The following is a 27,317-nucleotide window of genomic DNA, read 5'->3' as shown; positions in this document are numbered from 1 at the left end:
TGGTTACTGACCAGTCCGTTACTTCGTTTAGGTGTTGCATGCTTTCAGAAGTTGTCTCATTAGTTTTCTTTCTTTCAAGGTTTGAATCCTTGGGGACATAAAAATTGGTTATTTTTTATTGTTTAGCTCGTCCGTTAAGTGAGCCAAGCTCCAGGGAGGGAGTAATTCCCATACCTTCGTAATTTTTCCTGGTATAGACCATATTTTAAAATTATTGTGCAACTGGCTCTTTAAATTCTAGGCACAAGCTAAGGATTCACCGTAGCAGGAGAGTAACCAGTGCACCTTTAAGATAAAATGTAGATATAAATTTTCAACTGAAGCCCACCTCAGTAAAAAAGGGAGAGCAGCAATAGTGGAACCTTAAAATAAAATGGTCCTAAAAACTTTGATGCTGCAAGTACTGAAGTTTGAATGTAGTTGGTCGGTATTTGTCATTCGTTGTTCATTAATTACCTATGTCAAGAAGATAGCTTACTTGATATATCTCATGTTGGCAGCAAGGCTGAGCAAGACGGAGGGAGAAAGAAACAGAAAACGCCGAGTTGAACAGTACAATCCTCCAAGGTCAGCCTGCTGATAAGAGGGCTACTCACAACGACTCGGAGCCAATTATAAGCAGAAAGGATATACAGCCCACCAGAGATAGCAACTAATTGATGTTAAATAGAAAAATTCCTCTGAAGCAAATAGACGGAGCTCCTGGCGATTGCATCCTTCTAAGATGCCATTTTCCCTCTCCGGCACTAGACAGTATAAGCACGTAGAGCACCTGCCTGGTGAATGCCAAACCAAGATACCCCCCCCGGCCCAAACTGGAGAAGGGGTACAGGGATTATTCACGCACTTCCACAACCATGGGGAACACCCCCAACTGCTCCCCTCTCCAGCTCTTCTCTTGGAGCTAGGGGAGAGGAGGACATGGTGCTAGTGACCACACACTTTGATTTTATTGCCAAGGCCCACCTCCCAAGATCAGATAAACTATGCATTCCACCCACACTTCAAACCCAGGACTGTCACCTATGGCATCAGTATTATAAAATGTTGGTATCAGTTAGGGATGTAATCCGCTTATTTGGGCCGGTTCAGTTCTCATTTTGCCAAATTGGCACCTGGTTCCATTTCATGTCAGTTTGCTTTTCATTATCTTTTGCTTTAACCATTTCGGGTCCCACCACCAAACCACACTATTTTTTTTGTTCTTTGTCCCGATGTTTCCATTCTTTCTACCAAAGGTCTTGTGTTTTTCTGTTCAAATGTAAATGAGGTTGGTAATTGCCCATCAAGTAAGTCTCTCACCTCAGGCTTACTGTCTGTTCCAGGACAGTGAACTAATCCCCCCTCCCTGCAATTAAAGGAGGCTTGTTCAGTTCCATTTTCCCCCAGCTACGTGATGTAAGTTTGAAAGCTGTAGACTTAACCACTTACTGGCTGCTGCATTCTTGTCCTTACATTTAGCCTGTTTGATAACCAAACTTATGCTCCAAGGCATTTTAATCACTCTAATCTTTTTAGCTTTTAAATCTTGTATACTAAGCCTTTATCTTTTATAGTCTGTTTAACTGTATTTTGTTTTTCTTTATGTCATATATGTTTTGTGATTTTATTATTACGATGTATGTATTTTATCCTATGCTGTTTACCGCCCTGAGAGCTACTTGCTATGGGCGGTATATAAATGCAACCAAATAAATAAATAAATAAAACATGATATTGCTGGATCCACCATTGATAATGCTAGCTGTTTTTAACAATTAAAATTATTTTTCTTCCTTCTCCCTGCCCCCTCCCACAGCCCTGGGTCATTAAGCAGACATATCTGACAAACAGTGACTGTATAAATGACTGCTGTGCCTGTGAACGTTGGCATTGGGCAGTGTAAGCCCATGAAGAATGTGCCTGGCCAATGCCAAAACAAGCCTCCCTCCCAGTGCCAAAAGATACAAATGAGAGACAGGTTAAGAATAAAACAATGATTGTTAATGGCTACCATCATTACCTCAATGACACAGAAGTTAAAGGGAACACACATTTCAGCTGTGTATGTCATTGATAACAATGTCATCTTATTCAGATTTTTCTCAAAAAAAAAAATCCAAAATCGGGAAAACCTGGAGAAGCTCATAGAAAACAAGATCAGTCTGCAAAGATAATGAATGTGTGAACTATAGGATAGTCTAGTGCTGAATTTGATTTTAGCATAATCCTCCCTCATCCCTAGAATCAGTATTATATAAGGAATTAACAAACATCTCATAACCGGGAGACTTGAAAATGTGCCACCAAAAGAACATTTTAGCAGATCTGTAGATTGATGACTAACATCCACATAATCTCCTATGAAGAACTTTCTACTCGTACAGAAGGTTCTCATCCATCGTTTCTTCACTATTTCCAAATAAGGCATATAGTAACTTATAATGAAGTACAGTCCCTTGAAGAATGAAACAATAATTGAGAGCAGGAAAACAAATCAGAAAATACAGAGGTTGATCAGCAAAATATAGTGTATAAAAATATAAGAGTGCTATCATATCTCCCCACAGTCTTCTCTTCTCAAGGCTAAACATGCCCAGTTCTTCAGTCTCTCCTCATAGGGCTTTGTTTCCAGTTCCCTGAGCATACTCGTTGCTCTCCTCTGAACTTTAAAATGGTATTCCTTGACCATTTGTCTATTAATCTCAAGCAGCAATCCTGCCCCTTCACATTTCTCAGGAGCGTCATAGACTCTTTTTTGGGAGAAGACTGAGCCAAAGTAGGACTTGAGCACTTCTGCCTTTGTTGTCATCTGTTATCATTTTGCCTTCCTCATTGAGCAGCTGTACCACCATTTCTTTTCTCTGTCTTTTACTAAGGATGTACCTGAAGAAAGCTTTTCTGTTGCTTTTGGCATCTCTTGCTAACCTCAGCTCATTCTCAGCTTTAGCCTTCCCGACACCATCCCTACAATTCCATGATACCTGCCTGTACTCTTCCTTTGTGGCCTGGCCTTCCTTCCACTTCCTGTATGTGTTCTTTTTTGTTTTCAGGTCTTCTCTAAGCTTTTTGTGAAGCCACACTGGCTTCTTCTACTGTCCTCCCCCTTTTTTACTTGACAGAATTGTTTGCCATTGTGCCTTCAGAGTTTCCTCTTTTAGAACCTCCCACCCATCTTAGACTCCTTTTCTCATTAGGGTGGCTTGCCATGGAACCGTACTTACCATTGTGCTGAGTTTATTAATGGCTTTCCTGAAGTCCAGGGTATGCATAAGGCTACTCTCAGCTTTTGCTTCCTTTAAAATCAAGAAATCAAGTATAGCGTGGTCACTTTCCCCCAGAGTTCCCAGATGAACTGCCACTTCATCCACCAAGTCTATTGCTTAAAATCAAGTCAAGGACAGCTGATCCTCTAGTTGCTTCCTCCACTCTCTGTAGGATAAAGTTATCGCCAACACAAAGGAATTTCTTGGAGGGGCGGGTTTTGGCAGAACTTGTCTCCCAATAGATATTGGGGTAATTTGAAGTCCCCATTACTACTACATCATGCCTTCTTGAAACATTGGCAGTTTGCTTTGCAAAAGTTTCATCCTCGTCTTCTCCTTGGTTGGGTGGTCAGTAGTAGACTCCATCTACCATGTTCCTTTTATTCCTTGCCCCATTTATTTTAATCCAGATACTCTCAGTGGTGCTACCAAGCTCATTCTCCCTATATCAAGCCCTATATCTGTGCAGGGATATATATTTTTAACATATAGCACAACTCCACCTCCCTTTCTATCCTTTATTCATTTTGAACAAGTTATATCCTTCAATCGCTGTATTCAGTCATGGGAGTCATCCCACCAAATTTCAGTTATACCTATCAAGTTATATTTACTGTCCTGTATTAAGCGTTCATCCTGTGTTTCCCATACTCTGGGCATTAGTATATAGACATCGAAGACCATGTGATTTATGGCCTGGCTTCCTTCTCACATATTTAAGAAGGCCACTGCTGGGCACCATAAGAGCTGTTCCCTCAATTCCTCTTACTATGCACAAGCCTTTGTTAGTCGTTACTGCCAAGTTTACATCTCCCTCCCACTAAGGATTCACTTGAAAGCTCTCCTGATGAATTTCTCCATGCTGTGGCCAAACAAGCTCTCCCCAGTCCTTGTGAGATGCAACCCATCACTTGTCAGCAATCCATCTTCCAGGAAGTTTAGCCTGTACTTGCAGAATCCAAATCATGTCAGTACCACCTTCGTAGCCAGTCTTTCATCCAGAGTATTTTTCTTTCCCTTTCCACCCCTCTTCTAAGTACAGGAAGGTTGGACGAAAAAACAATCTGGGTCCCACCTTGATTTTCCTTCCCAGAACTTCAAAGTCTGATGTGATTTCTTTGTAGCTCCACTTGGCAGTTTCCATGTGGACGAGAAGAAAGGGATATCTGTCAGTGGGCTTTATGAGCGATGGCAACCCTTCCGTCACATCTCTAATCCATCCTCTAGGGAGGCAGCATATCTCGTGAGTCCATGGATCTTCTCAACACACAGGTTTCAATCCTAAGCAGTAGGGAGTCTCCCACCACTACTACTCTTGTCTTCTTCTTGACATGGGATGTGGTTTCATTGCCTTGCTTGACTGAGCTTCAGCCTCTTGCTTGTTGTCGCATGGGGTCTCCTGTAATTCCCCTGCAGACTGTCCTCTAGTCTCATCCTCAAGTGCCCGGAAGTGGTTCAGTAGTTGCACCAGTGAAGGGTGTCTTCTAGCTCTTCTGCTCCTGTCACCATAACAGTCCCCTCTTCTGCTTCAACCTGCTCTTGTTCTTCCACCTCCTGTACTTCTCTTTGCTGTTGTTGTTCCAGTGTTCTAAGAACTCTTCATCTTCTCTTATACTCTTCAGTGTGGCCACCCACCGTTCCAGGCCCCTCACTTTTTCTTCCAACAGCGCCATCAACTTGCACTTGTTGCATGTGTATGCAATGTTTTTCTCAGGCAAGAATACAAACATTGCACACAGCTTGCAGGTCACCACTGCTAGAGTGTCTTTTTTGACCATAATCTCTACTGCCTTTTGTTTCTTTCTTTCTACTTCTATTGGAATGTCCTGTGCTCCTTCAGGAGAGTCCCACTGATATGTGGTGCAGCGTACCAGGGAAAAAAGTTTTAGGGACCTTCCCCACCAAACTCCTGTTAGCTCTCCCTGTTCAGATGTCTGTTGGAGATGGTCAGTTTTTATGTTACCGATAAAATCCACCAGATTACAAATTATTAGCCAATGGCAAAACCAGAAATGTTCTTACTTTATTTAAACTATGAAACTGAGCTGGTAGACTTCCAAGTCACAATGAACATGATAATAGCAGCCTGTATATGTATTGCCCAACACTGAAGAGAACCCTCTAACACAGGGGTAGCTAACCCCCACTTTGGGGGCAATTTTTTCTGGTCCTCCCAAGATCCCACCAATTTTTATGGCAGCAGCAAAAACTTCCTTCCTTCTTGTATAAAATAGCTTTTAAGAATGCAACATATTCTATAGTACAACTGCAGTTGGGCAGATTTCCTGTACACATGCATAAGGGAAAAGCAAGAGCATTGTTAGGGGGTGGCCCAGGAACCCATATCTCCCATCCCTCCCCGTTTGTTTTTTTTAAACAAAAAACAAAAACTTTGCTTACTGGATGGCTTGGTGGCCTACAAAGTACTGTGCTGGTGAGATCCTAGCCACACATCATGTTCACTTACCCAGAGATACTCTGAGCAAATTAAAGGTGGTGGGCAGCTGGGGTATCATCACTGCTCTGCTTTGAAGTGTTCTCAGCTGCCCAGTTTGCAAAGTAAGAAAAGGAAACCCTTCTAGCACACACTTGGTAAGCTACAGGGGGAGGGGAGAACACTGGTGATGGGGAGATAACAATGGTCTCCTCACCACCTTGTTGGCTGATCATGAAGAGGTCATAAGGAGGCCCATCCAGTCCAGCATCCTGCTCTCACAGTGGCCAAACAGATAACCATGGAAAGCCAAAACAAGGACCTGAGTGCAACAGCACTTTTCCCACCTGCAGTTCCCAGCAACTGGTATTCAAAGGTTTACTTCTTCCGACAGTGGAGGTAGACCATAGCCTTATTTAAAGCCACCCAAATTGGTTGCCACGACTACATCTTATGAGAGGGAATTCCGTAGTATGAAGAAGTACTTCCTTTTGTCTGTCCTAAATCTTCCAATATTCAGCTTCATTGGATGTACATGAGTTCCAGTGTTATGAGACAGGGAGAAAAACCTTTCTCTATCCATTTCCTCCACTCCATACCTAATTATACATACCTCTATCACATCCCCTCTTACTCACCCCAAATTCGGTAATCTTTTGTCATAGGGGAGTCGCTTCATCCCTTTGATAATTTTGGTTGCCCTTTTCACAAACCCAGCTATCAAATCACTCACTACTAGGATCCCTCGCTCTCTTGGCATAAGAGGGTAACTACTTGTGCCTCAAAGAATAGGTCCCTTCTAAGAGAATATTTCCCTCTTCCTGAGAGTGATGTTCTCCTTCCCTAAAACCCTCATCCTTCATGATAGCATAGAAGCTGTCATCCTGGGAGTGGGAAACAGTTATCACATCTCCAAAGGCCTCATCCCTCAACCTTCCTGCCTCTCACAGATTCCCCAGGTCAGCCACCTTGGCCTCGAGAGAATGAACTTGTTCCCTGAAAGCCAGAAGCTCACTGCACTGAGTGCACACGGACACATACACACACACCTTCCCTTGAGCAGCCAGAGAGTCATACATGTGACATTCTGTGCAATACACTGGAAAGCCCCCACACCCCTGCTGGTTTTCTACCTGCATAGCTATTTTTATCATTTATTGAGTTAGGTTACTAGAGAACTTGGGATTTGTTAGGTCAAAGCACGAAGGAGAAGAGTAGCTTGCCCTGCTGCTGAACTCACTTGGCCGAGTAACTCGCCTGTTAGCTTGACACTATCCCTGGGGCAGACATGCTTCATCAGCTGGGGCTTCCTCTAGCTCGTGAAGCAGGCACTCCCTCACAGGGTTGTTATGAGGATAAAATAGGTACAGCGGAAACCCATGAACACTGCCCTGAACTCCCTGAGGAATGGGCAGGATGAAAATGTAACAAAATGTCTCTTCAAAGTTTACAGGTGGGTGGTAAGAATAGTAGCATTCCCCTGTTGTTTCTCCCAACCATCTGAAATTCAGAAAAAGGCTATTTGTGTTATAACATCTTCCTCACACACATTCACATTCATATACATGAATCTTTCTTTTCAAATGCAGTAGAGATCTATAAACATGCTGGAGTCAAAATATTGCCACCACTTACCCTGATACGTCTCATGGCAGTCACAATCTCCACCCTGCTGTTTGGCCGGGGCACATCTAGGCTGCCAATATACTGGAAGAAAAATGTAAAGAAGTGAGGCAACACACCCTATTAGCAAAGATATGGTCAAACTTTCTTTTCGAACCAGCTTTCCAGACATACCTCTCCTACACTGAACTACCCTTTACCTCCTATTCTCTATACCCAGGTTATAATACCTATTGTCCTGACGACCCCCTACAGAATCAGACTCAGAACCACTGGTGTGATTATTGTCAAAGGCTTTAATCCAGGCTTGGCAAAAGACTGATACATAGATCAGACTACAGATCTCTACTAGGCACTGCAAGGTATGACTACTCAAGCACAGACATCACAACAAAGAACATGCCCCTAAAGACCTGCTTATGAAGAGTCAGGGTGCACAAACTACTTGCATAGGAACTGTCTCTCAGGCCAGGACTTGCAAGCAAGTGAGCACTCCTGTGAGTAGGCTGATGAGTGTGCTCAGTCTGCTCACGCCTACACAAACAGCGGCACATCCTTGGCAATGGAGGCAGAGATGCCTTGACCGCTCCCTGTCTCTGCCTCCAACCATACCTCCTGCTCTACAGACATATCAACTACAGGAGGCAGTGCACGGCTGGGATCAGGAAGCAGGGAGTCTACCGAGGCTGGAGTAGGAGAACTGGCCATTGCTAATTCTGCCTTCTCAGTAGCCGTCAGCACCTTAAGGGTGGGGCTATCGGCTGACAGATCACTGAGCTCCTCCTCGGTCTCAGCCACCTTGTTCAGGCCACTGGGCCCCTCCCTGGAATTCCAGTAGTCCTCCTCCTCTGAACAGCTCTGCTAAGAATTCTCCAAAGGGCTCATGACACCTATTTACTGATGTGGCCACTTCCTGAATCTGACTAAGTGGACTCCATGGTTGATTTGATTTAAATCATGATTTAAATCACTTCTCTGAAGAACACAAATTTAATGATTTAAATCACTAGCGAGGAAGATTCTATTTAATCATCATTCTTCAGTAGAGGTACCTTATTGTTTAATATAACCTTAATACATATTCACTAATAGGCAAAAAACCTTGTGGTTTAAGAACATATCTATAGCCCACAGATATTTCTATCAAACTTTAAAAAGCAGGGAAATTGCGCAGCTATAGTGAATGCACCAGGGAGGGCTGGAGTGGGTAGAAGAGGAGAAAGAAGGAAGAGGGGAGGGGAGGAGGAAGGGAGAGGAGAGGGAGGGGAAAAGCAGGTCTGATCGTTTGCATGCTTTTTGAGTTCAATGGGATTTACTCCTATGCAATGATGGTTAGGATAGGAAAAACTGACCATGGGGGGGGAGGAGGAGGGGGAAGGAGAGTATTGGAGGACAAAGGAAGGGGGAGGGGAGGGGAGGTTTGATCATTTGCATGCTTATAGAGTTCAATGGCATTTATTTCCGTGCAATGATGCTTAAGATAGGTAAAACTGACCATGGGGATGAGGAAGGGAAGCGGGAGGAAGGGAAGCGGGAGGAGGGGCAAAGGAAGGGGGAGGGAAGGGGCAAGAGGAGGAGACAGGAGGAAGGAGAAGGGAGGGTGGGTTTGATCATTTGCATATTTTTTGAGTTCAGTGGGATTTATTTCTATGCAATCATGTTTGAAAATGAAAATGGACTGCCTTCAATCCCCACCTATTGCGACCCTTTGAATAGGGTTTTCATGGTAAACGGTATTCAGAGGTGATTTCACCATTGTCTTCCTCTGAGGCTAAGAGGCAGTGACTGGCCCAAGGTCACCCAGTCAGCTTCATGGCTGTGTGGGGATTTGAACCCTGGTCTCCCAGGTCGTAGTCCAACACTGACCCAGGGAAGGGGCAGGGAGTGGGAGGGGAGGAGACTGGGTGGGTGGGCACTGGGCAGAAGGGAAGCCCCTTTCCTTTCCAAAAGGAAAACATTATAAACAGAATCATTCTTTTTCAGCCTTTCCCCCACCTTTTTATTCTACAGCAGACACATGTAGCCTCCCACCCAAATTTAAACCAAAGCTGTCCCTGGCCACATCCACATCAGGCCCCTATTACACTTTGGACAATCATGGCTTCTCTCAAAGAATCCTGGGAAGTGTAGTTAGTGAAGGGTGCTGAGAGTTGCTAGGAGACACCCTGTTCCCCTCACAGACCTTCAATCAGAGCGGCTGACTGTTAAACCATTCTCTCAGGGGAATAGGAGTCTCTTAGCACCCTTCACAAACTACACTTCCCAGGATTCTTTGAGGGAAGCCACGACTGTCTCACATGAAATCAAAGTCTGGTGTGGGTGTGGCCCCCTGATTAGCCGAGCCCAGCAGCTGTGAGGCTTTTAGAACTCTGACAGTTGGTTCTTACTGAGCATGCTCCACGCTATCATTGGGTCCCAGCCAAAATTTATTAAATTAATTAACAATCAGCCAGGCATTTTTAAAACTTTTAAACTGCAGCAGATGAAGGTATGGGGCAACGTCAGTATTAGGATTACAGGTACTCTGTGAACATGGCTGATTTTTAATGAATTTCAACAGATTATGAGAACAGAGAAAAAAGTCCAAAAGGGCTCTGAGGTTTTTCTCTCTTTTTACACTTTGAACTGTCTATTCTCTCTGACTGTTTTGTGTATCACCATGAAAATTGACAGGGTTGTTAGGCAAGCGTTTCTGAGTTCAGGACTATAAGTTTTGTAAGGTTTTGTTTTGAAATGAGCTTATGGGAAGCATCAGAATGGCATGGGGGGTATTTTCAATTTAACACTGCGGAATGTGAAAAATCCCCGCTGGCTATAGTATACAGCCACTCTCATGGCTGTATAATTCACTGACCTTCTCTATCTTTGCATTTAGAGAGAGGCAAGGCAAGGCTGAGAGAGAGAGAGCATTTCATGTACACCACCGGCAGAATAGGACTGATCCCATCTTCATAAACTGCTGTTAACATATTCATAGAATATAATTAGAAGTCGTATAATTAGTATTCATGATGATCTTTGACCTAGGCTCTTTTTTTTACTAATTGTTTTAAGAAAATTTTGAAATCCAATTTAAATTTAAAAAATCAGATTTTTTTAGTTTAAAAAAAATCATTGATTTTTATCAACACTAGTGGACTCCTCTAGTCTAAGAAAGCTTCTACATGATTTCAGTGGTGCAGCTAAGTAGCTTTAGGCCCTGGAATGAATGGTCTCGGGGATGGGATGTTCCTTTAGATGGCTGTGTGTATTACTGCAGTAGTGAAGCACACAATTATAATTTCTCTTCAGCCCATCCCACCCCACTCCCCATACCTTGCAACTGCTTCTAATATGCCTGATAATTTACAACAGCAACAACAAGAAAGTTTGTCAACTCTGATAAAAAAAATACTCTAAGCATACTCTAAAACTATGTGGCATTGATAAAATCTATTTCCCCAACACTATGTGTCAGAGGGAAATCTTAACCCAACTACCTGCCAACAACCCAGCTAAGACAGTCATCATGCTGGCTGGCAACAAGTGGTCAGCCAAATGGCCCCATCCTTAAGTGGGCATTTAAGGACAGTGGTGGACTCAAGACTCTCTCCCTTCCTGAAGATCACCACTACAACACAGTTCTTCTCACTGTGGAACACAGGACATTCCGGAGCACTGAGTGAGGTGAACTAGCTGCTGCAGATTAATGGAGTGCAACGGAAAATGCTTTCAGTGAGTTACGGGCAGAAAAGTCTGGGTTTTAACATATGTATTAACCAAGTTCTGAATTTGAAGTTTTACATTTATATTTTTACTTTTTTATAATATTTCAGAAAGATACAACCAATGACCAACTTCAAGCCTGTGGAGAAGGCCTTTCCTGTGTTGGCACTTAAGTTATGGAACTCCTTTTCTAGACAAATTTGCTTGATGCAAAGCTTTCCTATCATTTGGACACTAAGCTTCTTTGCTCATTCTTTTAATAGTGATGAATCCTCCTGACTAGCCAATGGTCTGTTTATCATCTACTATACTGTTTTTCTGTGTTTCTTGTTTTTAGTTTGTTCATAATTATATTTATTGTTTTAATTGATTTACTATCATGACAAAAAGTAAAGATGGCTGCAATCCTATATCCACTTACTTAGGAGTAAGCCCCACTGAACTCAATGAGACTTCTTTGTGATAGACACATAAAGGATTGTGCTGTGAAATATTTATTTATTATTTGATCTATATTCTACCCTTCCTCCCAGTAAGAGCACAGAGAGGCAAACAAAAACACTAAAAACACTTTAAAACATAGAATCATAGAATAGTAGGGCTGGAAGAGGCCTATAAGGCCATCAAGTCCAACCCCCTGCTCAATGCAGGAATCCAAATCAAAGCATTCCCGACAGATGGCTGTCCAGCTGACTCTTGAACACCTCACGTGTCGGAGAGCCCACTACCTCTCTAGGTAATTGGTTCCATTAGTACCACTGCTTGCAAAGGAAAGAAGCACACTGGTGGCAGAAGAAGATATTTTCATAGAATAGTAGAGTTGGAAGGGGCCTATAAGGCCATCGAGTCCAACCCCCTGCTCAATGCAGGAATCCAAATCAAACCATTCCTGACAGATGGCTGTCCAGCTGCCTCTTGAATGCCTCCAGTGTTGGAGAGCCCACTACCTCTCTAGGTCATTGATTCCATTGTCGTATGGCTCTAACAGTTAGGAAGTTTTTCCTGATCTTCAGCCAAAATCTGGCTTCCTGCAACTTGAGCCCATTATTCCGTGTCCTGTACTCTGGGATGATCGACATCATAAACGCAGACTTTAAAATACATTAAAGTAAAACACCCTTAAAAGCATTTTTTTAAAAAGCTTTAGAAATATCTTTTTTTAAAAAAGAAAAGGGTTAAAAACATTATTAAAAACATATTAAACAATTCTGACACAGATGTAGACTGGGATAGGTCTCAACTTAAAAGCTTGCTGAAAGAGGAAAGTCTTCAAAAGGCACCAAAAAGATAGCAGAGATGACGCCTGCCTAATATTTAACGGTAGGGAGTTCCACAGGGTACTCCCCAGGCTTTTGGGGTGGGTTAGGTTTCTTACTGTTATGGTTTTAAATTTTAATGTTTTAATGTATTGTTTTATCTTGTACGTCGCCCAGAGTGGCTGGACAACCAGCCAGATGGGCGACTAATAAATTAAATAAATAATAATAATAATAGGTGCTGCCACACTAAAGGTCCATTTCCTGTGTTGTGCAGAACTGACCTCCTGATAAGATGGTATCTGCAGAACACCCTCACCTGCAGAGCGCAGTGACTGACTGGGTATATAACAGATAAAACGGTCTTTCAGGTATTCTGGTTTACAGCTGTATAGGGCTTTGAACACCAAATCAGAACCTTGAACTTAGCCCAGCAGCTAATAGGTAGCCAGTATAATTCTTTCAGCAGCGAGGTGACATGTTGGCGATACCCTGCCCCAGTGAGCAGTTTCGCCGCTGCATTTTGCACCAGCTGCAGCTTCCAGACCAACCTCAAGGGTAGCCCCACATAAAGTGCATTACAGTATTCTAGCCTGGAGGTTACCAGTGCATGGACAGCAGTGGTCAGGCTATTCCACAGCTGTCTTACTAGCTAAAGCTGGTAAAAGGCACTCTTAGCCACAGAGGTCACCTGGAACTCTAGCGACAAAGATGAATCCAGGAACACCCCCAGACTACAGACCTGCTCTTTCAGAGGGAGCACAACCCCATCCAAAGCAGGCAACTGACCAATGATATGAACTCGGGAACCACCAACCCACAGCGTTTCAGTCTTGCTGGGATTCAGACTCAGTTTATTGGCCCTCATCCAGCCCACCACCAAGTCCAGGCACCGGTCTAGACCTTACACAGCCTCTCCCAATTCAGATGTTACAGAGAAATAGAGCTGGGTATCATCAGCATACTGCTGACTCCTTGTCCGAAATCTCCTAATGACCACTCTCAAGGGCTTCATATAGATGTTAAACAGCATGGGGGACAAGATGGTACCCTGCGGCACCCCACAGCACAGCTGCCAAGGGCCGAAAGGCAATCACCCAATACAGTGTGTACTGCAGTGATTAGGAAAGCAACATGAGAAAGGAACTTTTTTTAAAAAAAAAATCTTCCGCCAGCTTTGTTCCCTCAAGTAAAGTAAAGCTGCCCCACACAGCTTTGAAAGCAAAAGCAAAACACAGAACAAAACCCACCAAAGATGGTTTTTGTTTTGGCCCTTTCTACCTTCAGTCAGTGTGGCATAGTGGTTAAGGTGCTGGGCTATGACCTGGGAGAGCAGGGTTCGAATCCCCACACAGCCACAAAGCTCACTGGGTGACCTTGGGCCAGTCACTGCCTCTCAGCCTCAGAGGAAGGCAATGGTAAACCCCCTCTGAATACCGCTTGCCATGAAAACCCCATTCATAGGGTTGCCGTAAGTCAGAATCAAATTGAAGGCAGTCCATTTTCCATTTTCTTCACCTTCAGTCAGCATAATGATCTAAGCTCTACGAGTTCTTCAGCCAGTTCCTTCAATACTCTAGGATGCAGTTCATCGGGTCTCAGGGATTTGAATTGATTCTGCGTGATTACATATTCCTTGATCATTTGTCTATCAGTCTCAAGCTGGAATCCTGTCAATTCAACTCTACATTTCCCAGGAGGGTCATAGACCCTCTTCTGGAAGCACACTGAGCCAAAGTTGCAATTGAGCATTTCTGCGTTTTCTGTACTCTTCCTTTGTGGCCTGGCTTTCCTTCCACTTCCTGTATGTGTCCTATTTTGTTTTCAGGTGTTCTTTAAGCTTTCTGTGGAGTCACATTGGCTTCTTCTGCTGTCCTCCCCCTTTTTTCCTTGACTGAATTGTTTGCCATTGTGCCTTCAGAATTTCCTCTTTTAGAAACTCCCACCATCTTAACGTGGTGAGGGGGTTTGAGAGCGTCGAAGAAGCTGAGAGCAATGCCGTCAGGAGTCTAGACCAAAAGGCTAGACTCCTAGCAGGGGCACCCATGGCAGAATGGTCAAACCTGAGACACCAGACTAAGATGCATCCAAACTCAGAGGAAGGCAATGGTCAACCACCTCTGAATACCTCTTACCACGAAAACCCTATGAACAGAGTATCCAAAATGCAACACAAGATAGTGCTGGAAGATGAGACCTCCAGGTCAGAAGGCACTCACCGAGCTACTGGGGAAGAACAAAGGACAAGTACGAGTAGCGTTGTGACTAATGACGCAGCTGGGTCAAAGCCGAAAGGAAGCCCAGAGGCTGATGCGCACAGATGCGAAAGGAGAGTCCGGAGTTGTACGACACACACAATAGGAACATGGAATGTGAGAAGCATGAACCAGGGAAAGTTAGAAATTGTCAAGCAAGAAATGGAGCGTATCAACATTACAATATTTGGCGTGAGTGAATTAAAATGGACTGGAATGGGACATTTTCAATCAGGCAACTAGAAATTTTTTATGCAGGAAATGAGAAATCAAGAAGAAACAGGGTTGCTTTAATAGTGAGAAGTGATGTAGCAAAAGCAATTAGGAGCTACAACGCAAGGTCTGAGTGAGTGATATCAATGAGATTAAATGGGAAACCTATTAACATAACCATCATCCAAGTCTACGCTCCAAGATCAAACGCAGAAGAAGAGGAATTGGAGAGATTTTACGCAGAAGTACAGGAGGAAATTCATCACACACCAAAACAAGATATGATGATAATCATGGGGGACTGGAATGCAAAAGTAGGGAACAGAGAAGAATAGAAATTGTGGGGAAATGGGGCTTAGGTGACAAAATAAAGCAGGAGAAAGACTTATTGAATTCTGTGAAGCCAATGATTTGTTTCTTGCCAACACATTTTTTGAGCAACCAAAAAGACAACTGTACACGTGGACATCACCAAATGGTCAATATAGGAATCAAATTGATTATATAATTGGAAACAGAAGATGGAGAAGTTCCATACTTTCTGTAAAAACAAGACCAGGAGCAGACTGTGGCACAGATCATGAACTGATTGTATCGAAAATCAGAGTAAAGCTAAAAAAGAACAACAAAGCAATCATAATGCCAAAATACAATTTAAATAACATCCCAGAAGAATATAAAGATCAAATAAGGAACAGGTTTGAGGCTTTAAACTTAGTTGACAGAGAACCAGAAGAACTATGGACTGAAGTCAAGGACATTATCAGGGAGGAATGCAAAAAGACAATACCTCTTGTTAAAAAGAGAGAAAGACCTCAATGGATGACTGAAGAAACTCTTCAAATGGTTAAAGAGAAAAGGAAAGCAAAAGCAAAAGGAGATAGAAACAAGGTCAGAACCCTAAATGCAACTATACAGCAACTAATACGTAGGGACAAAGAAAACTATTACAATAGTTACTGTATAGAAATAGAAAAGGACAACAAAATGGGAAGAACAAGAGCCCTATTCCAAAAGATTAGAGAAATAAAAGGGAAATTTAAACCAAGACTAGGGATGTTGAATAATCAACAGGGGAACTCACTGACCGACCGAGATGAAATAAAAGGAAGATGGAAGCAATACACTGAAGAACTCTATAAAAGAGATGACAGGATGACAGATTCATTCATGGAGGAACCATATGATGAAGAACCAGAAATTTTAGAATGTGAGGTGAAAGCTGCTCTTAAAATTCTTGGAAGAAACAAATCACCAGGAACAGACGGCATACCAGTAGAGTTGCTACAAGCTACTGAGACTGAATCTGTCCAAATTTTGACAAGAATTTGTCAGGAAATATGGAAAACTAAACAAAGGCCCACAGACTGGAAGCGTTCAATATATATCCCACTTCCAAAGAAAGGGGATCCCAGAGAATGCAGTAATTACCGAACTATTGCCTTAATATCCCATGTAAGTAAAGTAATGCTCAACATTCTACAACGAAGGCTCTCACCTTATATGGAGCAAGAAATGCCAGACGTCCAAGCTGGATTTAGAAAGGGAAGAGGCACCAGAGATCATATTGCAAAGAGACGTTGGATAATGGAACGGAGCAAGGAATTTCAGAAGAAAATCACCCTGTGCTTTATAGACTACAGCAAAGCCTTTGACTGTGTAGATCATGAAAAACTATGGAATGCTTTAAAAGAAATGGGGGTGCCACAGCATCTGATTGTTCTGATGTGCAACCTATACTCTAGACAAGAAGCTACTGTAAGGACAGAATATGGAGAAACTGATTGGTTCCCAACTGGAAAAGGTGTGAGACGGGTGTATTTTATTACCCTATTTGTTTAATCTGTATGCAGAACATATCATACGGAAAGTGGGACTGGACCAAGATGAAGGAGGTGTGAAAATTGGAGGGAGAAACATCAATAATTCAAGATATGCAGACAATACCATACTCTTAGCAGAAACCAGTAATGATTTGAAACGAATGCTGATGAAAGTTAAAGAGGAAAGCACAAAAGCAGGACTAAACCTGAACATCAAGAAGACTAAAGTAATGACAACAGAAGATTTATGTAACTTTAAAGTTGACAATGAGGACATTGAACTTGTCAAGGATTATCAATACCTCGGCACAGTCATTAACCAAAATGGAGACAATAGTCAAGAAATCAGAAGAAGGCTAGGACTGGGAAGGGCAGCTGTGAGAGAACTAGAAAACATCCTCAAATGCAAAGATGTATCACTGAACACCAAAGTCACGATCATTCAGACCATGGTATTCCCGATCTCTATGTATGGATGTGAAGGACAGTGAAAAAGGCAGATAAGAGAAAAATCAACTCATTTGAAATGTGGTGCTTGAGGAGAGCTTTGCGCATACCATGGACTGTGAAAAAGACAAATAATTGGGTGTTAGATCAAATTAAACCAGAACTATCACTTGAAGCTAAAATGTTGAAACTGAGGTTATCATACTTTGGACACATCATGAGAAGACATGACTCACTAGAAAAGGCAATAATGCTGGGAAAAACAGAAGGGAGTAGAAAAAGAGGAAGGCCAAACAAGAGATGGATTGATTCCATAAAGGAAGCCACAGACCTGAACTTACAAGATCTGAACAGGCTGGTTCATGACAGATGCTCTTGGAGGTCGCTGATTCATAGGGTCACCATATGTCGTAGTCGACTTGGAGGCACATAACAACAACAACCATCTTGGACTCCTTTTCTCATTAGGGTCGCTTTCCATGGACCTTACTTACCATTGTGCTGAGAAATTAAGAAGAAATGGGGTTGCTTTACTAGTGAGATGTAGCAAAAGCAATTTTAATGCAAAGTCTGAGTGAGTTATATCAATGAGATTTATCGGGAAACCTATTCACATAAACAACATCCAAGCCTATGCTCCAACAGCAAACGCAGAAGAAGAGGAATTGGAAAGATTTCATGCAGAAGTACAGGAAGAAATTGATGATACAACAAAACAAGATGTGCTGATAATCACGGGGTACTGGAATGCAAAAGTAGGGAACAGAGAAGAATAGAAATTGTGGGGAAATGGGGCTTAAGAGACAGAAATGAAACAGGAGAAAGACTTACTGAATTCTGGGAAGCCAATAATTTGTTTCTTGCAAACACATTTTTTGAGCAACCGAAAAGACTGTACACATGAACATCACCAAATGGTCAATATAGGAATCAAATTGATTATATAATTGGAAACAGAAGATGGAGAAGTTCCATACTTTCTGCAAAAACAAGACCAGGAGCAGACTGCGGTACAGATCATGAACTGGTCATATCGAAAATCAGAGTAAAGCTAAAGAAGAACAAAGCAATCATAATGCCAAAATAAAATTTAAATAACGTCTCAGAAGAATTTAAAGATCAAATAAGGAACAGATTGGAGGCTTTAAATGTAGTTGACAGAGAACCAGAAGAACTATGGAGTGAAGTCAGAGATATTATCAGGGAAGAATGCAAAAAGACAGTACTTCTAGTTAAAAAGAGAGAAAGACCTCAATGGATGACTGAAGAAACTCTTAAAATGGTTAAAGAGAGAAGGAAAGCAAAAGCAAAAGGAGATAGAAACACGGTTAGAACCCTAAATGCAATAATACAGCGACTAGTATGTAGGGACAAAGAGACCTATTACAATAGTTATTGTATAGAAATAGAAGAGAACAACAAAAAGGGTAGAACAAGAGCCCTATTCCAAAAGATTAGAGAAATGAAAGGGAAATTTAAACCAAGACTAGGGATGTTGAATAATCTACAGGGGAACACACTGACTGACCAAGATAAAATAAAAGGAAGATGGAAGCAATACACTGAAGAACTCTATAAAAGAGATGCAAGGATGACAGATATATTCAGGGAGGAACTTTATGAAGAAGAAGCAGGAATTTTAGAATGAAATTAGGTGAAAGCTGCACTTAAAATATTTGGAAGAAACAAATCACCAGGAATAGATGGCATACCAATTGAGTTGCTACAAGTTATTGAGACAGAATCTGTCCAAATTTTGAGAAGAATTTGTCAATAAATACGAAAAGTAAAACAATGTCCCACGGACTGGAAGCGTTCAATATACATCCCAATTCCAAAGAAAGGGGATCCCAGGGAATGCAATAATTATCAAACTATTGCCTTAATATCTCATGCAAGTAAAGTCATGCTCAGGATTCTACAACAAACACTTTTACCAGTGTGAAATGCCAGATGTCCAAGCTGGATTTAGAAAGAGTAGAGATACCAGATATCATATTCCAAACATACGTTGGATAATGGAATGGAAGAAGGAATTTCAGAAGAAAATCACCCTGTGCTTTATAGATTACAGCAAAGCCTTTAACTCTGTAGATCATGAAAAATTATGGAATGCTTTAAAAGAAATGGGGGTGCCACAGCATCTGATTTTCCTAATGCACAACCTATACTCTGGACAAGAGGCTACTATAAGGACAGAATATGGAGAAACCAATTGGTTCCCAATCTGAAAGGGTGTGAGACAGAGGTATTTTATCACCCTTTTTGGTTAATCTATACACAGAATATATCATACAGAAAGCGGGATTGGACCAAGGTGAAGGAGGTGTGAAAACTGGAGGGGAATAGATCAATAATTTAAGATATGCAGACGATACCATACTCTTAGCAGAAACCAGTAATGATTTGAAACGAATGCTGTTGAAAGTTAAGGACGAAAGCACAAAAGCAGGACTACAGCTGAACGTCAAGAAGACTAAAGTAATGACAACAGAAGATTTATGCAACTTTAAAGTTGACAACAAGGACAAGAATTATCAAGAACTTGTCAAGGATTATTAATACCTTGGCACAGTCATTAACCAAAATGGAGACAATAGTCAAGAAATTAGAAGGCTAGGAGTGGGGAGGGCAGCTATGAGAGAAGTAGAAAAGATCCTCAAATGCAAAGATGTATCACTGAACACTAAAGTCACGATCATTCAGACCATGGTATTCCCGATTATGCATGGATATGAAAGGTGGACAGTGAAAAAAGCAGGTAAGAGAAAAATCAACTCATTTGAAATGTGGTGTTGCAGGAGAGCTTTGCGCATACCATGGACTACGAAAAAGACAAATAATTGGGTGTTAGAACAAATTAAACCAGAACTATCACTAGATGAAAATGAGGCTATTATACTTTGGACACATAGTGATGAGAAGACATGATTCACTAGAAAAGACCAATCAATCAATCAATGATATTTATTGCGGTCATAGACCAAAAGGTGCACATATAAGTCAATAAAATTATTCAAATACAGTAAAAATGGTTAGACAATTTTGCATTTAAAACTTCAGTACTAGGATTATCTCTAGCATACAGCTGTCAGATCTTCTCACTGAATAGCAGCAAAGCAAAAACTAGCAACCTTAGTTGTTATCTGCGGGGTCTGATCAGACAAAAGATAATTTACATAAAAGGCTTCATTTCTACCAGGAAGAGTTTGTAGTATTGGAGTAATTAAACGAAGTCTGAGGTCTCGATAGAAAGCGCAGTGTAGTAGTAACACATGTTCTACCGATTCTACTGTTCCTCCACCACATGGGCAAAGTCTCCTTATAGGGTATTTTTTTGTATCTGCCCTCTAAAAGTGCTGAGGGCAGGACATTAAATCTAGCCCATGTAAATGCTCTTTGGTATTTAAATACCATCAGCATATTTAAATACGTGGCTGATATAAACGGTCTTGGATTATACCTACATTTTGTGATTAATAATAAGTGGCCTTGTAGATCTACATCTCGAATCTGTTGAAGGATACTCTCTTCAGCTTTTACATAGCCCAATTTAAGAATCTCGGACAAGTATCAATCATCTTCTTCCATTTAGATTGAAAGGCATCCATTAGGACATATGGAGCCAGACCCACAGGCGCAAAAATCAATTTCAGCCATGCCTTAATTCTGCAAGTCCAGACCCGAGCTTCTACAGTAGGGAGTCCGACTTCTAAACGAAGGATATAATTGGGGACACAACGGGGCACAGCCAGTACAGATCAAAGAAAGCTATTTTGAATTATTTCCAAAGGAGAGTAGTTCTTGTAAGTGCTAGCCTGAGCCCCATACAATAGCTGTGGAATGATCTTTGACACAAAGACTTGTATGGCTGCCGGAAGATATTGCCCTCCTCTATTATAGTAGAAGGAAAGGAGCGCCTTCATAGTTCTTTGGGCATTACTCACAGTTGCCTTTACTTGGGGACCCCAAGAGCCCTTTCTATGAAATATCAGTCCTAAGTATCTAAAGGATTCCACTTGTTCAATTGGGTAGTTGTTTATCCTCCATGGATGTTTGGATCTTTTATTAGTAAACACCAAGACTTTCATCTAATCATGATTAATTAGTAGGGGCTCAGTATTACAGTAGTTTGTAAGTGCTATTAATAGGCGTCTCAAGCCAATACAAGAACGCGATATCAAGGCTATATCATCCGCATACATAAGGATTGATACAGGCCTTTCCGCTATTCTAGGCGAATGAGAACAAACCTGCTGTAAACTGTCCACAAGAGAATTAATATAGAGGTTAAACAGGAGAGGGGCCAATATACAACCCTGTTTAACCCCCTTATAGGTGGGTACAGGTCTTGTTAAATGCCCTACGTTGCTACATCTAACTCGTAGGCAGGTATTTGCATATAATCCACATACTAAGCTTATTAGATGTTTATCTATATCTTTGGCCTCTAGCTTCTCCCATAACCGCTCCCTGGAGATTGAATCGAAAGCTGTCCTAAGATCAATGAAAGCCACATATAAGGCCTCTCCCTTATAAGCAGTGTACTTATTCACCAAATGCTGTAAGACAATAGCATGATCTATAGTGGATCGATCAGATCTAAAGCCAGCCTGTTCTTCTGCCATGATATTACCTTGTTCAGACCAGTCTTTCAGTTTATCATATAAATGACTAGCATATAATTTACTAATGGTATTAAGTAGACTGATAGGTCTATAATTCGATGGATTGTATCTTGAACCTTTTTTATATATATTATATATATTATTGCAAGGCCCCAATCTGGCGGGAATTGCATACATTGATCTATCCTTGTGAATAACGCCGCTAATACCGGAGCCCACCAGTCTAGATTTGCTTTAAAAACTTCTGCCGGTATATTTCCGGACCTGGAGCTTTATTCCATTTCATTCTAGTTATGAGATTAACAATTTCCATAACAGATACTGGTAACCACTCCGGTATATCATTCATATTCATGTTACATGGTGATTTGTAATCCTGGTCTTGTGCGTAAATTTTTGTAAAGCAGTTCTCCCAGGTAGTAGCTGTAATATGGCAAGTAGGATTAGAAGGGGCTACAGGCCATCCTTGAGCAACCAATTTCCAGAACATAGAGGAATCCTTTGATCTGGAAGCTTTTAGCAAGCGTTGCCAATTCTGTTTTAATGTGATTTTCTTTTTCCGGGCGATTCGGACTTTGTACCTTTCCTTCAATTCCAGATATTCCAGGAGTATGGTCCGTAAAGTATTGAATTTATATTTCTTATATGCTGCTATTAGATTTTTTTTGCCTCTATACATTCGATATCAAACCAAGGTTTGGATTTAGAGCCTCTATTCCATGTCTTATTTCTATATTTAATTAGTACGTTTTGAAGGGCAATAGTCAGTTGTTGAAAGGCCCCAAATGCCGTTTCTACTGAGGTCGCACCAAGTATAAATTTTCGAAGAGAGCAGCATTGGCTGGAGTTCAACATATCTTTTAGATCCTTTTCTGTTTTGGGAAGCCGTTTAATGCTCGATGGTCGTATTTCCAGATCTGCTTCAATGGTTGGCTCTTGATCTGTATATACACATTGATTGCCACACTCCAAAGTAAGAATCAAGGGGAGATGATCACTCTCCGGGCGTTCCGCAACTGAACATGAGGACACCGCTTGGAACAATTCCTGAGATACAATGAAAAAAATCAATTGTTGATCCTCCTCAGCTCGATAGGTAGGTAAATTCTCCAATGGCGTCCCCTTTTACTCGCCCATTTACCAAAATTAGATTCATACTAGTAAAGAGCTGCATAAATCGCAAACCGGCATAATTAATGCCCTTGTCCTTTGAACATCTAGTTGGAATAATAGTAGGACTGTCTCCTTTAGGTGTTAACATATGGAATCTCGAATAAAGAGCTTCATCACTTGGGCCAACTCTTGCATTAAAATCTCCGGCCAATATTACCAGCGCTTCAGGATGATGCTCTGTCAATCTTAGTAGATATTCCTCCAGCGTTTCCGTGCTGGCTTTGTTTGATTTTTTTTTAATGATATGGGGGGGAGTAAACATTAACAAGTAGTAGAGTCGCCCAGGGAAATCTAACAATTACAGAATTTGTAAGCTCTGCGAGAGGATCCAGGTTAGTAATTGTAGCATGAATTTTGGTGGAAATAAGCGTGCTTAGACCACCCTTAGCTCGACCCCCTTTGCTACTAGGTATAGCATCCAAAGAGTGAGCAATAGATCCATTTAGACTCAGCTCTCCTCTTAACCAGGTCTCTTGGAGAAAAATGATATCGTATTTTTTAAGATAGTTCATAAATGTTGGGTCAACTACTTTATTTCTCCAGCCTGCAATATTCCATGATAACAACAAAAGATGTGAATTAGTTTCCTTAACTCTTTGTCAAGGAGGGGACATTTGCTGTGGTATTGGATCCTGGCGAATTGATGGTGTATATGTCGAGCCAGATTCTTTCTCCCAGCAATCAATTTATCTAACAGTGGATCATTCCTACTTACATTTGAGTTCTTCAGATGCAAATTCTTAAATGGATGATTTATAATACTACTTGGTTTCTGTGGAGAACCTTCTTCATTGGGTTCAAGCCATCTCATAGTTGTCCACCTTGCAATTGTGTGGTCTGAAAGTCCGGTCTTAGGGATAATTGAGACCGAATTCTTCTTTGGGGTTTTTTGAGACATATCTGGGGCTAGCAGATTAATTTCTGCTACAATTTGAGTTGATCTAATGTTACATTTATCACCTATCTCCCTGAAGGTCGCCATCTTCCTTTCTAATGAAACTGTTAGGTTATGGAGTCTTATCAAGATGTCTTTTTGTGCCCCTGTAGGTAGAACAAGGAATGTATCGAGTAAGTTCTGTTCCTCTTCTATAAGTTGTTCCTTTCCCCCCTCTATCTTCATTGATACAGGAGGTGGCTCTAGCAACTCTGCTGTATCCCGATTTTTCAGGGCCAGCGTCTCCATATCTTGAATTTGCGGAGGGTCTACATCCGGTTCCAAATCAATAAAATTGTTGTCCAAATTATTTTCCCGATTTATCGGGAGTTCTATTACTTCAGCTTCAATAGACAGAGTTAACAATTGTGGGGAAGCTAAATTCTCTCTTTTTTTTTTTTTTACAATAATTTTTATTCAAATTTTCATAAAACATAGAAAACAAAATCATAAAACATTCAAAGACAAAAAACAAAACAAAACAAAAATGATTAAACAAAAAAAAATAAAATGTTGACTTCCCATTTGTCACATATCAAATCAGTTATAGGTCTACAATATATAACAATCCTGTCTCTTAAATCATATTATAAAATCACTTTCCTCCAGTAGTTACCTTAATTAATCATCAAATCTCATAAACATTACTTTATTCTTTCCACAAAAAGTCAAAGAGAGGTTTCAATTCTTTAAGAAATATATCTATCAATTTTTCTCCAAATAAACATGTCAATTAATCCATCTCGTTAATAATTATAATAATCTTATTGTCATAACCATAGTCCAAATAAACATTTCGATTAATCCATCTCATCAGAATCTGTTAGGTCCAATAATTTCAATAGCCATTATTCCATTATCCCTATTAGTTCCACCTTCCATCTTCAATAGTCCTGTTAAGTCCAGTAATTTCAGTGTCCAATCTTCCATTATCAGTATTCCATAATAATCTTGCTGCTGTAGCCATAGTCATATAATAAGAGTCTGATGGGAATTTCCTCTATCCCAATTATTTTCTTGCCATCCATTCTGAATAAGTTGCTGAAATACTGTTGTAAAGTCATATCTGTGTTCTTCTTTTTTACAAAATGCACTGGCTCATCTCTTAAGAGTTTTTCCATTGTCACATGGCTGCAGTTAATTCCATAGATTTTCTCTATATCAAGCTCCATCACATCATTCCAGTCCAGAAGATTATCCAAACCATTGATAACTTTATCTCTAATATCTTCATTAATTTCTTCAGAGATAACGTTAAATTCCAAACAGTAGATTTTATTTCTAAAATCCATAAACTCCAGATCTTTTTCCAATTCCACATTTGTTCCAATCTCCAGGGCTTGTATCTTCCCTTTATTTTTTCTTTTCTCATCTCTGATCTCATTCTCCTCTCTCACAGGATCCCCTATTTCTTTAAGCTCCTGCGTCATTTTGCTCAGTTCAATTTTCAGCTCCTTACTACCCTGTCGCAGGGTTTGTTTCGTTATCTCAATCTCATCCATTATTTTCTGAAACATAGTTACTTCCAGATTCTCAGCCACTTTCTTGATTGCCATTTTTAAAACCACGAAAACAAAGCAAAACAAAAATAAAGAAGAACCACTTCTTATTTCAGCAACAATTGGGTTAATATTCCAGGCTTGATGACATCACAGTATAAACAGAGCAACCTGCCTTATCTCTCTATGTTCAAGAATGCAAAACAAATTTAGTTCCCAGCATCAAAACAGTTAGTGGCGTCGTGAAGAAGCAGATTCGTCAAAATAAAATAGACCAAAAAGAGAATAGTCCCAGACAATATAATATTCCTCGGAATAGAAATCAGGAATAGAAATCCCTCTTCTGTTTATTATCTTTAGAATGCACTTCCAGGACAGCTTTTTGCGACAGAAACAGAGATAAGCTGTTAATTTCGTGAATAACAGAGAAGAGCTATATCTCACCCAGAAGTTGTCCAAAGCTGATCAATCTGACAAATCTCCTTTTGCTGCAACAATTTAAACCAAGTAAAAAAAATAATAGAAAGAAGGGTGCTTGCCTGTTAGTCCGTTCTCTCTTTAAAGAAAAGATAAACGTATCGCTTAAGCAGATAGAGCTTGTTAGGAAGTCCGTCCGGCATTGTTGGCTGGACCTTATCTCATAAATTAATGAAATCCAGTCCTCCCAACAAAAACAGGCTTTTGAGGTTGATCTCTACGTTTCTCCCTGCCCGGGAGAAATTTCATCAGTCAAAAAAAAAAATGTTCTGACTGATTTATATCTGAATAAGCTTCTTTTGAGGCGGGAGCCCGTCCCAAAAGCAGGCACAAGCGAAGTCACCCTTCCCGGAAGTCCGGGGAAGCTAAATTCTCGAAGACTCTTGTTATTAGAAGGCCATGAGTTGAAAGTAGGTCTTTATATGCAAACAATAGTTTAGCTTTCTCTATATCTATAAAGGATATTATGGCACGAGCATTAATATAATTGTAAAATAGGTATTCTATATGCATTATATCATCCAGATTAACAATACCCGGAATAATGGCATCTATCACCTGTTGAAAATGTATTTTACGATCTTCTTGAGAAGCATATCTTATCGGTTTTGGATAATTAGCTACCGCCAACTTAAGGCGGTTTAAAACTATTGACCACTGCATATTTCTCTTCCATCTCAAAGATGATTTAGTTTCTATGGGTAGTATTGTCCAAGGATGTTGTTGATCCAAAGCCTGATTCTGCATTATGATCTTAGTTTGTGGTCGGTGGGGAGAAATCTCCAAGAGATCTTGTATGGGTTTATCCTCGGCCGTCTGCTTTTGCTCTTCATAAGAGGCCTTTTTTTGTACCATCTTCTTATCCTGAGTCTGTGAAGCCTCAAGTAATTTAAAAAGGTTTTTAAAATTCATTTTACAGTTACCATGTCTTTTTAAATTTTTGATGTTCTTAGACTTCTTAATCGCATTAGTAGTGTAAGATCTAGACCTCCGTGTCTTAGCTTTATATTGCTTATTTGCCCTTACAGAAACCCGCTTTGGCTGCACATTTTGATCAGTAACCAAAGTTAAAGGAGGGCCTACTGACTTTACCACTTGATTTGAATCCAGATTTATGACAGCTTTGGCTAAGATAGTTAAAAGTTGATTGGATTCTGCTAAAAAAAATAAAATTCGGTTTAAGATCATCACCATCCAATAAGGCCATACCTCATCTTGCTCTGCATTATCTATATTCACATCTGTTGATCCCTTTTCCAATTCCATGTCCAATTTTGTCTGGCTGATGTTAGTCATATCTTTACTCATTTTATCCCTGAGTTCGGGGGCTTCAGAGGATTGTGTTTGGAGAGGTTTATTTTGAGCAGATTGATTATCCTCCTGGAAGGTAGTTGTTGTTCCTAATCGTAAATTATTCTCCACCCAGGCTAGTTCTTGGGCCAGATTTATAGTAGACTGGCTTCCACTATCACAATGGTATTCTGGCAATTTATTAATTGACCAATCCATCACTGAATTCTCTTGTCGTGGACTTTTAATAGCCAGTTCTTTTACGTTTACATCTTCACCAAGAGGATCCTTAGAAGAGTAAAAATGGGTTATTTT

General features: G+C 40.7%; 1 protein-coding gene across 3 annotated transcripts in view; it reads right to left on the bottom strand.

Moving 5' to 3' along the window:
• NOS1AP (nitric oxide synthase 1 adaptor protein) overlaps positions 1–27,317 on the bottom strand; it is a 105,744-nt gene that overhangs the window by 51,917 nt on the left and 26,510 nt on the right. For all 3 annotated transcript variants that reach the window (XM_061584699.1, XM_061584692.1, XM_061584703.1), the window contains one exon: positions 7,315–7,386. In XM_061584699.1, coding sequence (XP_061440683.1) covers positions 7,315–7,386 — 72 coding nt within the window. The remainder of the gene's footprint in view (positions 1–7,314; positions 7,387–27,317) is intronic.

Source organism: Rhineura floridana, chromosome 1 (assembly GCF_030035675.1).
Source record: "Rhineura floridana isolate rRhiFlo1 chromosome 1, rRhiFlo1.hap2, whole genome shotgun sequence".
NCBI classification, from domain to species: domain Eukaryota; kingdom Metazoa; phylum Chordata; class Lepidosauria; order Squamata; family Rhineuridae; genus Rhineura; species Rhineura floridana.
This window is presented reverse-complemented; position numbering and strand designations above follow the sequence as displayed.